The following is a 10,155-nucleotide window of genomic DNA, read 5'->3' on the forward strand; positions in this document are numbered from 1 at the left end:
CGCTGCGCGCGCACCTGCCCTCGCTACGGGGTCTCCGGGGCCGCGCCCAGGGAGGGGCGGGGGCGGGGCGGCGCGCGGGGGCCGACGGGAAGGGCAGTCCTCCCGCAGCACGTGCGGCCGCCGTGCCTGGCGCCGCGCGGGTGGGGGGCGGGGCCCACGGCCACGGCACGGCCCCCCCGGCACGGATCGGTGCCTGGCCCAGCGCCCCGGCAGCCCCCCGGTGCCCGCCCTGCCCCCCCGCAGCGCAGCCCCGTGCGCGGGGGGGAAGGATGGAGCACGGCGCTGTGCGTGGCCTGGTGCGTGGCGCAGCGCGGAGCTTGGCGCTGTGCGGAGCCCGGAGTGGGGCACAGCACCCCGAGCAGCCCTGCAGCACGGCACGGCGTGGGGCACAGCACGGCGTGGGGCACAGCACAGTGCATGGCCTTAGTGCATGGCATGGTGTGGGCACAGCACCATGCACGGCCCTAGTGCACAGCACAGCATGGGCCAGAGCCCTGTGCATGGCCCTGGAGCACAGCACAGCCCCAGTGTGCATGGCCCTGGAGCACAGCACAGCCCCAGTGTGCATGGCCCTGGAGCGCAGCACGGCCCCAATGTGCATGGCCCTGGAGCACAGCACAGCCCCAGTGTGCATGGCCCTGGAGCGCAGCACGGCCCCAATGTGCATGGCCCTGGAGCGCAGCACAGCCCCAGTGTGCATGGCCCTGGAGCGCAGCACGGCCCCAATGTGCATGGTCCTGGAGCGCAGCACAGCCCCAGTGTGCATGGCCCTGGAGCGCAGCACGGCCCCAATGTGCATGGTCCTGGAGCGCAGCACAGCCCCAGTGTGCATGGCCCTGGAGCGCAGCACGGCCCCAATGTGCATGGCCCTGGAGCACAGCACGGCCCCAGTGCACGGCCCTGGAGTGCAGCACAGCCACAGTGCATGGCCCTGGAGCACAGCATGGCCCCAGTGCATGGCTCTGGTGTGCAGCACAGCACAAGTGCATGGCCCTGGCATGCAGCATGGCCCCATTGCATGGCCCAGGAGCGCAGCACAGCCACAGTGTATGTCCCTGGAGCACAGCACAGCCACAGTGCATGGCCCTGGAGCACAGCACAGCCCCAGTGCATGGCCCTGGAGCGCAGCATGGCCCCAGTGCACAGCACTGCGACAGTGCATGGCTCTGGAGCACAGCACCAGTTGGGGCACAGCACAGTGCGTAGCCCTCAGGGCAAAGCCCTTGACCAGTGTCGCACTGATCCAGCCCAGCTCCACCATGCAATGCTGCTCATTCCTGCCCCGAGCACGTGCAGCACGGCACACGGTGCCACCAGGAGCAGGGCTTTTACCCCCCCCCACCCCACACACACACCCCCGCCCCCCCAGTTTAGCCCCATCGCGTCGTGGGGCACCAGCCACTCCTGCCTGGCCATGCCTACAGAGACAGCTGTGCTGGTGGCTGCGCAGGCCTGGCAGCCCCTACCCCACCCCCCCTGCTCCTGCTAAGGGATCCCCTCCCCACCAAGGGCCCCAGCCTGCCCTGCACACTCAGCACTTTCCCAGTCCTGGCTATTTAAAGCCAGCCAAGCCCCCAGTGCCCTTTCCCTCCCCCGGCACCGCTGAGCCCAAGGGTGGACTTTCCCCCCTGCAGCAGCAGTGGCATGGCCATGAGCACCCAGGCGGCAGCGGGACGGATCTTTGCGGAGGGCGAGGATTGCCGGGCAGCCTGGCGGGAGGCAGCAGCCACCTACGATGGGCCTGACACCCACCTGGAGATCCTGGGGAAGCCGGTGATGGAGCGCTGGGAGACCCCCTACATGCACTCGCTGGCAGCCGTGGCTGCGTCGAGGGGTAACGGGGACCCCGCGGGCTCAGGGCTGTGCCATGGGGTGTAACTGAGTTGTGGGGGGAGGGCAGCTTTCCCACCAGTGAACAAAGTCGGGGATAATGTTGCTGCCAGGGGACGCTGCTGCATGCACCCCACTCACCACCAGTGTTCCCCACGCAGTGATGGTGGCAGTGGGGCCGCAGTGGCACTTAGGCTCGTGTGTCGGGGTGACACGTTCCCCAGCTGCTGCTTTTCGGGCTCCATTTCCCGCATGCGGGCGAGGGAGGGTTTGCACGGCTGGGAGCAGTGGCTTGTTCCCGCTGCAGCTGTCCAGGGAGGGGGGCGGTGGTGGCAAAGGGCTGCTGCAGGGTGCACCAGGGAGGTGGTGGGTGATGGGGACACGGGGCTGCTCCCACCTTCTCACTGCGGTGTGGGCAGTGCCACGCTTTCCCATCCTGTGCTAAAAAAAAACCCAATTCATGGAAAGAGAGGGGTGGCATTTGGGGCTGAGGCACAGAAAAAACAGAGATCTGCATTTGCTGGGCTTGCACTGGCCGCCTGGCATCTCTGGGGAGGCACAGCCCCCCACCCCCCCCCAGCTGCCCTCTTGTCCCCAGGTGGCCGTGTGCTGGAGGTGGGCTTTGGCATGGCCATCGCCGCCACCAAGGTGGAGGAGTTTGACATCGAGGAGCACTGGATCATTGAGTGCAATGAGGGAGTTTTCCAGCGGCTGGAGGAATGGGCCAAGATGCAGCCGCACAAGGTGCGGGGAGGGCTGTGCCGGTGCCCAGCGCCCGCGGGCACATGCCGCTGGGCCTCACCGCTCTGCCCTCCTGCCTGCAGGTCGTGCCCCTCAAGGGGCTGTGGGAGGAGGTGGTGCCAACGCTGCCGGACGGGCACTTCATGGGTGAGCTGAGCCCAGCGGGACTGGGAACGGGGCAGTGGGGTGGGAGCCCCCACAGCAGAGCTTGGGGTGCAGGCGCCCCAGGGAAGAAAGGTCCTGGCATGTCCCTGCACCATGGGAGCTGGGGGGGATGCAACTCGGCCAGGGTGCAGGTGAGCACCCGGCCCAGCTCCCTCCCACAGCAGTGGGGATGTGGATGGGCTGCAGCTGGGGGCCCCCGGGAGCAGCATCTCGTCCTGGGGAGCAGCACATCGCTGCCTTCTGAGGTTCAGTGACATGGGGTGCAAACTGAAATAAGAAAAAAATAGTTACAGGCCATGAAGGGGCATCTCACCCCCGGCACGTGAGCCCCACTGGTGCCTCAGTGGTCGCTCGCAGCTAACGAATGGTTCCCGGGCAGGGATCCTGTATGACACTTACCCGCTGTCGGAGGAGACCTGGCACACGCATCAGTTCAACTTCATCAAGGTAGTATGCCGGGGTGCAGCACCCACACCTCCCCCTGCCCTTTGCAAGGGGTCACAGCCCCCACTCGGGTGGGTTTGGGGGCACACAGGGCAGGGAGGAGAATTTGGGACCTCAGGAGTCAAAGCTGGAGCTGAGCGTTGCTCTGCAGCCCTCGCCGTCCCCAGCACCCTCCCTGCCACCCGGGATTTAGTGGCCTCTGGAACAACCCAATGTCCCCATTGATGTCCCCAGCACAACAGTGGCATTGGCAGCACCTTTGGTCTGCGCGGTCACAGCCGTCTGGAGGGGAGCAGTGGGAGGGCACAGAGGGCTGGGGCAACATCCAGCTCTGCAGGGACAAGCGAGAGCTTGAAGGGGGGTGAGGCAGAGACTGGGTGCTGTGCGCAAGGGTGCTGGGTGCTGAGCCAGCTCCCCCTCGATTCCCATTGCAGGACCATGCTTTCCGCTTGCTGCAGCCCGGGGGGATCCTCACCTACTGCAACCTGACCTCCTGGGGGGAGCTGCTGAAGACCAAGTACACCGACATCGAGCAGATGTTTGAGGTGAGCGTCGTTCCCTGGGCTGGGGGACGGGGGCTGGCACCCCCAGCCCAAGCTGGAGTTCCCAGACTCACCACATCAGCCTGCACACATTCGTCCGACACCATGGCCATGGAGCAGCACGAGCCAGACGACTCCGTGGCTGTTTTAACTCCCCCGTCACACTGGGGCTCAGCCTTTCAGGGAAGGTCAGAGGGTTTTTGCCCACAGCAGCCCGAGACGGGGGTCCCTGCAGCTGGCTGCTTGCACTGTCCTGTGTACCTGCAGGCTGGGGCTCCACAGTATCTCCACTCGCATCCAGGCAGCTCAAACTATTGCTGCTCCTTTCCCTCCCTCCTCTCTTATAGGAGACCCAGGTAGAGCACCTGGTGGAAGCCGGGTTCAAGAAGGAGAACATCAGCCTGAAGGTGATGGACCTGGTCTCCCCCAAGGACTGCAGGTACTACTCCTTCCACAAGATGGTCACCCCCATCATCGTGAAGCACTGAGGGTGCTGGCAGCCTGGCACCATCCCTTGGGGCTGCCCCAAAGCCACAGGAAGCAAACACTAAAGGAGGAGAGGCTAGTATGTGCACTGCAAGGAGGAGAAAAGCTCTCGTCTCCTTTGATGCTAATAAGAGAAGATTGGAGCTGATTTATCTGGAGGCAGGAGATGGCTGGAAGCTTGGGATGGAAGTGCTGGGTCTCCAGGGACCTCTGGACAAAAGGACTCCCTGCCCCACCTCGGATGTCACCCACAGCTCCCCACCCTGGCAGGGTGTCTGCTGGGCTCTGTGGGGGAGGGTCCCACCCTGCGTCTGTCCCCGAGGCCAAGTTTCCACTCAAGACTTGCCCTCGTCTCCAAATACCTCAATTAAGCTGCAATTCCAGAGCATGGCTCAGAGACTTTAGCCAAAGGGGTTCGAGGACGGAGACCTTTCCTCTAAACACTGGATCATGTTTAGAAATCATGGGGTGGCTTTCCACACACAAGCCAAATAATCTAAACCAGCATTTCGGCTGCTCCTGCAGCAACTCCCCTGTGAAGTTTCCCAACGCTTTTGGCTAGTTCTGATCCCAATAACCTCCTTGCAGTTCAACAGCACATAAATGACATTTCTTCTGTCTACCCTGAGCAGATAAAATCCATTAAAAAAAAGAATGAAATACACAACTTCTGTTTCAGAGCGCTTCATTTGTCTTTCAAAAGTGCATGTGTGATTCTGCCATGACTGTTCCTCGTCCCAGGCTGCTGGGAGAACACCACACCAGGCTCCTGGGACACATTCAGCACCAAAACGCGCTGCTTTACACCTACTGCATTAAGGAGTTCTGCAGCGTTCCTTTTTATTAGTTGTATTTTGATTTTGGGCATTAATATTTTACTTACAGAACTATAACTAATTTCTGGCTGCTGTGCACATAGATAGAAAGGACTTATTAGATCCTTTGCAGGAATTATAAGCAAAATGCAGGGAGGCCTCGGGGCTCACCTGGATGTGTGTCGGTCTCAAAACTTCCTAACAAAGCCAAAGAGCAAGTCCCAGGTTTCTAGCAAGGCATTTATGTCACGATAGGTAACTTCAAATATTCTCCTTCCCTTGCAGGCTATTGAGACCAGAAACCACACTGAACATTATCAAATTCAACTTGTCCTTTTTAATTCAGCTTTTAAACGAGTTAAAACATTTCAGGTACGAGGGATATTTTAAAGACAGAAGAGGATCTTAACCAGGTAGAGGTTTTTTGGAGGGCTTGTGAGAACACAGATTTATTGTGCGTATGAGTGCAAGCAGATGCCCCAGGCAGGCAATAAGTGGGTAGGTCATAAATAAGAGGCTATTTCCTGTACCAGATCTGAATCTTCTTCTCTCGTTTGATTTTCTTCTGAAGCTGCAGGATTCCGTACAGCAAAGCTTCAGCAGTAGGTGGGCAACCTGAGAGAGAGAAAAAGGAAGCCCATGGGGCTGCTAGCTGCACTGAAACGTAGCTGACAAAGAGAACAGACAAGCCACAGGCTTTACGCTGAAGCAGGTGTGATTTCACTCTGGCTTTGTACGTGTCACAGGCTGTAGGGTTCTTAAAAGCAAGAGGCCTTCTTTAGTTTAAAGAAACAAAAGCGGTGGTGTTTGACAAAAAGGTCTTTATAAAATGCTTTGCTTTTAAGCAAGGTGGTATCTCACAGCAGAGCATGTGGTTGACTGAATTACAGCCCACACTTTACACAACAGTTACTGGTGAGTAACATCACCAGAACTAAACTCGCTTACTGAAAGCCCCAGGCAGATCTTGCTGAAGCATCTGCAGCTTTAACAATACAGTTTGAAACAAGAAGATCTTTAAAAATGACACCAAGCGCTGTCCGAATGTACAAAGTTAACTTCACTCCCATCCTGCTCTGAGTTAGCACCGTGGCCCACAGAGCTGTCTTTCCTACCTGGCACATAGATGTCCACCGGCACAATGCGGTCACAGCCCCTCACCACAGAGTAGGAGTAGTGGTAGTAACCCCCGCCGTTGGCACAGCTGTAAGAGGAATGAAATATATTCAGGAGTCAGGCAGGTTTCAGCGCTTTCTTAAAGACGGTTCAGCAGCCCACAGGGGAAGATAAGCAGGAGACAAAGGAGAAGGTGAGCCTGGCACCCAAGTGCTGCGAGGCAAGGAGCCACCCGACAGCATTTACAGTAAGGGATGGAGTGGATGCCAAGGTTTACGCTGTGGTCATTCAGCCTCGTCACCAGCCCTGGCTGGAAGGCAGAGGCTACACCTGCAAGCTGTTACGTTTCAAGCCGAATCAAACCAAACCAAGCGGTTTCCATTACTCTTACAAAGTACAAAATACTCAGGCAGTCCTTCCTCTCTACTGCGAAACTTTTTATTTTGCCACACCAGCACAAAGCATTTCTAGAACTCTTTCTGTCCCCTCCAGGCCCTGGTGAAGCGGCTGCCTTTGGCCCCAGCAGCTCCGGGTGACAAACAAGTTGTCAGTTCCGCCATGCCAGAGCTCCACGGAGCTCAGATTTCATGCTACACAGCAGAAGCATTTTGAAACCTTTTGCCTAAATGCAAACTCTGAGATTCTGGACATACACAAGTCCCTGGACACTGACAGCTGCAAAAACGCCACAATCTTTCACTGAGAAGACTTTGCAGTTCACACTGACTTGACAGACATCATTCTCCTCACCCTCAAAGGGAGTCTTTATGTTTTGTTTGTAACAAGGCCTCTTTATATAATTTAAGGGGTTGGAAATACAAACAAGAAATGGGTTCTCCTTCCTTCAACTCCCCTCTGTCGAGCAGAGACAGCAGATTTCTCCCACAGAGTATAAGGCGGTAAGGATGTCCCAGCACTTACCTCCCCATGGAGACCACGTAGCGAGGCTCTGGCATCTGGTCATAGACCTGCAGAACACAGACATTTCAGACCACTTTCTGCTCGCGTACAGCACACGCAGCCGTGCATGAGGCATCCACCACAGGCTGTACCTTTCGAAGAGCTGGAGCCATTTTGTTTGTCAGGGTGCCAGCCACAATCATGACATCAGCTTGCCGGGGACTAGCCCGAAACACCACCCCAAAGCGGTCCATGTCATAGCGAGGAGCAGCCATGTGCATCATCTCCACGGCACAGCACGCCAGGCCAAACGTCATTGGCCATAAGGAGCTCTGCAGCAGGAGAAACACGGGTTATGGGTAAGAACACTGAAAGCAGGAGCTGAGACCCTGTGTGGGTTGCTCACAGAACACGAGTTGATCAGGCAGAAAGAGAAATAAAACTAGAAAAGTTGCCACGTCTGTTTAGTCAGCGCATCATAAATGAAACCAGTGTTTGCCATTATGCAGGAGAGCGAAACCCACGGCTCCGGGGAAACAGATGTGTAGAGATCTATGCGTTTGCAGCCTCAGGGATGCTAAACGTGCTCAAAGGTGCAGACGTTCCTCTTTGCATCTCACACTGCTAAAGCAGCCACCTCAGAAGCCCTGCAGAGGGGCAGCAGTGACCAGAGAAGGCAAAACTCAGCTAAGCCAGAGCACACTGGATACAGGGCAGTGTCACTTGTGCAGCCTTCTCCATGGCACAGAGCAGCTGCTCATTACAAGGACTGCATAAAATCAGAAAACGGCTTTTGTTTGTTAACGACAGACCGCTTTGTTTAGACAGGCAGCCTGTGCCGCTTTGCACCACCCTCATATCAAGGATCTCTCTTCCGCTCTGACACAGTGCCCCGAATGTCAACCTCTGGCCAAGAAACGCGGCTATTTCCCTGCAGAGAATTCTGAATCTGGTTTTATCCTGAGGAGGGGATGGCTCAAATCCATTTCCCACCAGCACCTCAAAGCATTTGATACCATTTCTCCCTGAGCGAGCATGACACTTTTAGCGACTCACCCTTCGTGCCCAGTTGATCAGGTCATCGAGTTTGGTGACAATATATTCGCCCCTGCTAGCAGGGACATAGGATTTTTTCTGGACAACAGCTGAACTCTTTTGCTGGACTTGGAGAGAGCTGAAGACAAACGGTGCGGTAGTGTCAGTTTCCAATTATTTAGTGTAACTGTAGAATATAACCATTAGCCTCAAGGAGCTGCGATCCCATACAGAACCCAAGGCACATTGCTCATGGACAACCTCACACCCTCCGCTACTGCTGGAGACTGTGTTTATAGCAAGGGGGGTTTCCCCTGACTGTGGGGAGATCTGTGGAGTTTGTTGCTGAGCCAGAGCCCTTCTATTTGCTGTACCCCAATTACAGAGGGTGCCTGGCAGGCTCTTCCTCAGGGCTCACAGCAGCCTGCCAGACAGAGCGAACAGAAGGCTTCTTTCGCTGTACCACTTGGGACCCTCCCACCCGTGGAAGGAAGGACACAGCTGAGGAACCTGCCCTGCAGTGCCGCCGTTACCTGTCAGCACGGTCAGCCGCTGGCGTCTGATGGAGCAGCCGAGTGTGAACAGATGACACAGGACCAGGCCTGGGAAAAATAAAAACCATTGCACCTCCATGTGACACGGTGGCACAGCCCCACGCTGTCCAGCCTCGGCCCTGCAGGAGCACGCACTGGCACCGGTGCTCTCCCCACGGGGAGCAGAACGGCCCAGAAACGAGAAAAGCAAGTGCTCCGATCAAACCCCGCTGCCAAACACCCAACCCTTCCCACCCCCCCGACCCAGCTCACTTGGGGCTCCCTGGCACAGGGGCAGCCGCTGGCAGCCGCGGGGCTCAGGGGTGCCATTGCCCCCGCTCCCCCTGCACCAGCGCTCGCAGGGACACCCAGCACCCTCCAGCCCCGGCTCTCACCACCAGCCCAGCACGCCGCGCCGAGGGAGGCGAAGACCTGCAAGGAGAGCACAGGAGAGCTCAGCTCTGGCCATTGACCGTCACCGTGGGGAAAAGCCCGAACCCGGGAGAGAGCAAAACGTGGGACTCCCGCCCCGGGGCCCAGGGCTGCCCCGGAGGGACAGGGACAGCGAACGCCCTCAGCCCCAAGGACGAGAGTCACCCCCGAGGACAGCAGCAGGCCCTGCCTCGGCCCGGAGCCCCCAGCGGGGGCCCCCCTCTCAGGGCCCCGCAGTCCCCGGCCCGGTGTCCCCCCCAGAGCCCCGCAGCCCCCGGCCCGGTGACCCCCTCAGGGCCCCGCAGCCCCCGGCCCGGTGACCCCTCTCAGAGCCCCGCAGCCCGGTGACCCCCTCAGGGCCCCGCAGCCCCCGGCCCGGTGACCCCCTTAGAGCCCCGCAGCCCCCGGCCCGCTGACCCCCTCAGGCCTCCGTCCCGTCCCAGTCCCTCCGCAGAGGGCCGAGGCCTGGTCCCAGCCCCCCAGCCCCGCTCACAGCCCACCGCCGCCATCTCGGCCGCAGCCCTTCAGACAACCTCTGGGCGCGGTGCACTCGCTAAGCGGCCCGGCGCGGACCCGGTGCGCCGCCTTAGCGCGCCGGCGGGGAACGCGGGGCGGCGCGGGGGGTTCCGCTGGCCCTCGCCGGGCCCTGCCCCGGCCCGCGGCAAAACGCGGAGAGAAAGCGGCAGGCGCGCCCCGGTGCCGCGGAGCCCCGGAGAGACAGCCGCGCAGGAAAACAGAGGCCCGTCCCTGGGTGGGCTCGAACCACCAACCTTTCGGTTAACAGCCGAACGCGCTAACCGATTGCGCCACAGAGACTTCGCTGCCGCCGCCGCCGCCGCGCCCGCCGCTGTGGGGAGAAGGAGCGCGCCGCTGCTCCCCGCCCCGTGTCCCCTGTGTGTCCCCGGCCACAGCCGCGCGCTCCCGCCCCCAGCCCGGAGCTGCGCGCCCACCGCCGCCGGGCCCAACCCGAGCGAGAGGGCGTCACCGGCCGGCCGGGGCACTACTCCCGCGCCGCCGAAATAGCTCAGTTGGGAGAGCGTTAGACTGAAGATCTAAAGGTCCCTGGTTCGATCCCGGGTTTCGGCAGCTCCCTTTTTTCAGAAAGGAACGACAACA

At 59.6% G+C, this 10,155-nt stretch overlaps 2 protein-coding genes and 2 non-coding genes across 4 annotated transcripts; 2 read left to right on the forward strand and 2 right to left on the reverse strand.

Moving 5' to 3' along the window:
* The first annotated feature begins 1,567 nt into the window (after positions 1–1,567).
* On the forward strand, positions 1,568–4,875 carry GAMT (guanidinoacetate N-methyltransferase). Its single transcript, XM_037384583.1, has 6 exons — positions 1,568–1,834; positions 2,429–2,574; positions 2,655–2,718; positions 3,116–3,183; positions 3,615–3,725; positions 4,070–4,875. Exons 1-6 carry the CDS (start codon positions 1,645–1,647, stop codon positions 4,208–4,210), a joined length of 720 nt encoding a protein of 239 aa, XP_037240480.1. The 5' UTR covers positions 1,568–1,644; the 3' UTR covers positions 4,211–4,875.
* Positions 4,876–5,340: 465 nt separating this feature from the next.
* NDUFS7 (NADH:ubiquinone oxidoreductase core subunit S7) lies at positions 5,341–9,629 on the reverse strand. The gene is made up of 8 exons (XM_037384591.1): positions 9,533–9,629; positions 9,003–9,039; positions 8,608–8,676; positions 8,096–8,213; positions 7,192–7,371; positions 7,061–7,107; positions 6,139–6,227; positions 5,341–5,638 (listed from the first exon to the last, which is right to left on the reverse strand). Exons 1-8 carry the CDS (start codon positions 9,546–9,548, stop codon positions 5,541–5,543), a joined length of 654 nt encoding a protein of 217 aa, XP_037240488.1. The 5' UTR covers positions 9,549–9,629; the 3' UTR covers positions 5,341–5,540.
* A 152-nt stretch (positions 9,630–9,781) lies between these two features.
* On the reverse strand, positions 9,782–9,855 carry TRNAN-GUU. Its single transcript has one exon. It is a non-coding gene; the product is annotated as a tRNA-Asn (tRNA).
* Positions 9,856–10,052: 197 nt separating this feature from the next.
* TRNAF-GAA lies at positions 10,053–10,125 on the forward strand. Its single transcript has one exon. It is a non-coding gene; the product is annotated as a tRNA-Phe (tRNA).
* The last annotated feature ends 30 nt before the right edge of the window (positions 10,126–10,155 follow it).

Source organism: Falco rusticolus, chromosome 4, assembly GCF_015220075.1.
Source record: "Falco rusticolus isolate bFalRus1 chromosome 4, bFalRus1.pri, whole genome shotgun sequence".
Taxonomy (NCBI): domain Eukaryota; kingdom Metazoa; phylum Chordata; class Aves; order Falconiformes; family Falconidae; genus Falco; species Falco rusticolus.

What these genes read in the sequence shown, in the direction of transcription:
- GAMT (XM_037384583.1), top strand. Translation starts at nt 1,645, where the DNA reads ATGGCCATGAGCACCCAGGCGGCAGCGGGACGGATCTTTGCGGAGGGC. An exon ending in AGCCGTGGCTGCGTCGAGGG is followed by an intron (nt 1,835 to 2,428) that starts GTAACGGGGACC and finishes TCTTGTCCCCAG; the next exon opens with GTGGCCGTGTGCTGGAGGTG. An exon ending in ACATCGAGCAGATGTTTGAG is followed by an intron (nt 3,726 to 4,069) that starts GTGAGCGTCGTT and finishes CCTCTCTTATAG; the next exon opens with GAGACCCAGGTAGAGCACCT.
- NDUFS7 (XM_037384591.1), bottom strand. An exon ending in TGATCAACTGGGCACGAAGG is followed by an intron (nt 7,372 to 8,095) that starts GTGAGTCGCTAA and finishes CTCCTGCTGCAG; the next exon opens with AGCTCCTTATGGCCAATGAC. An exon ending in GGTGGACATCTATGTGCCAG is followed by an intron (nt 5,639 to 6,138) that starts GTAGGAAAGACA and finishes TCTCTCTCTCAG; the next exon opens with GTTGCCCACCTACTGCTGAA.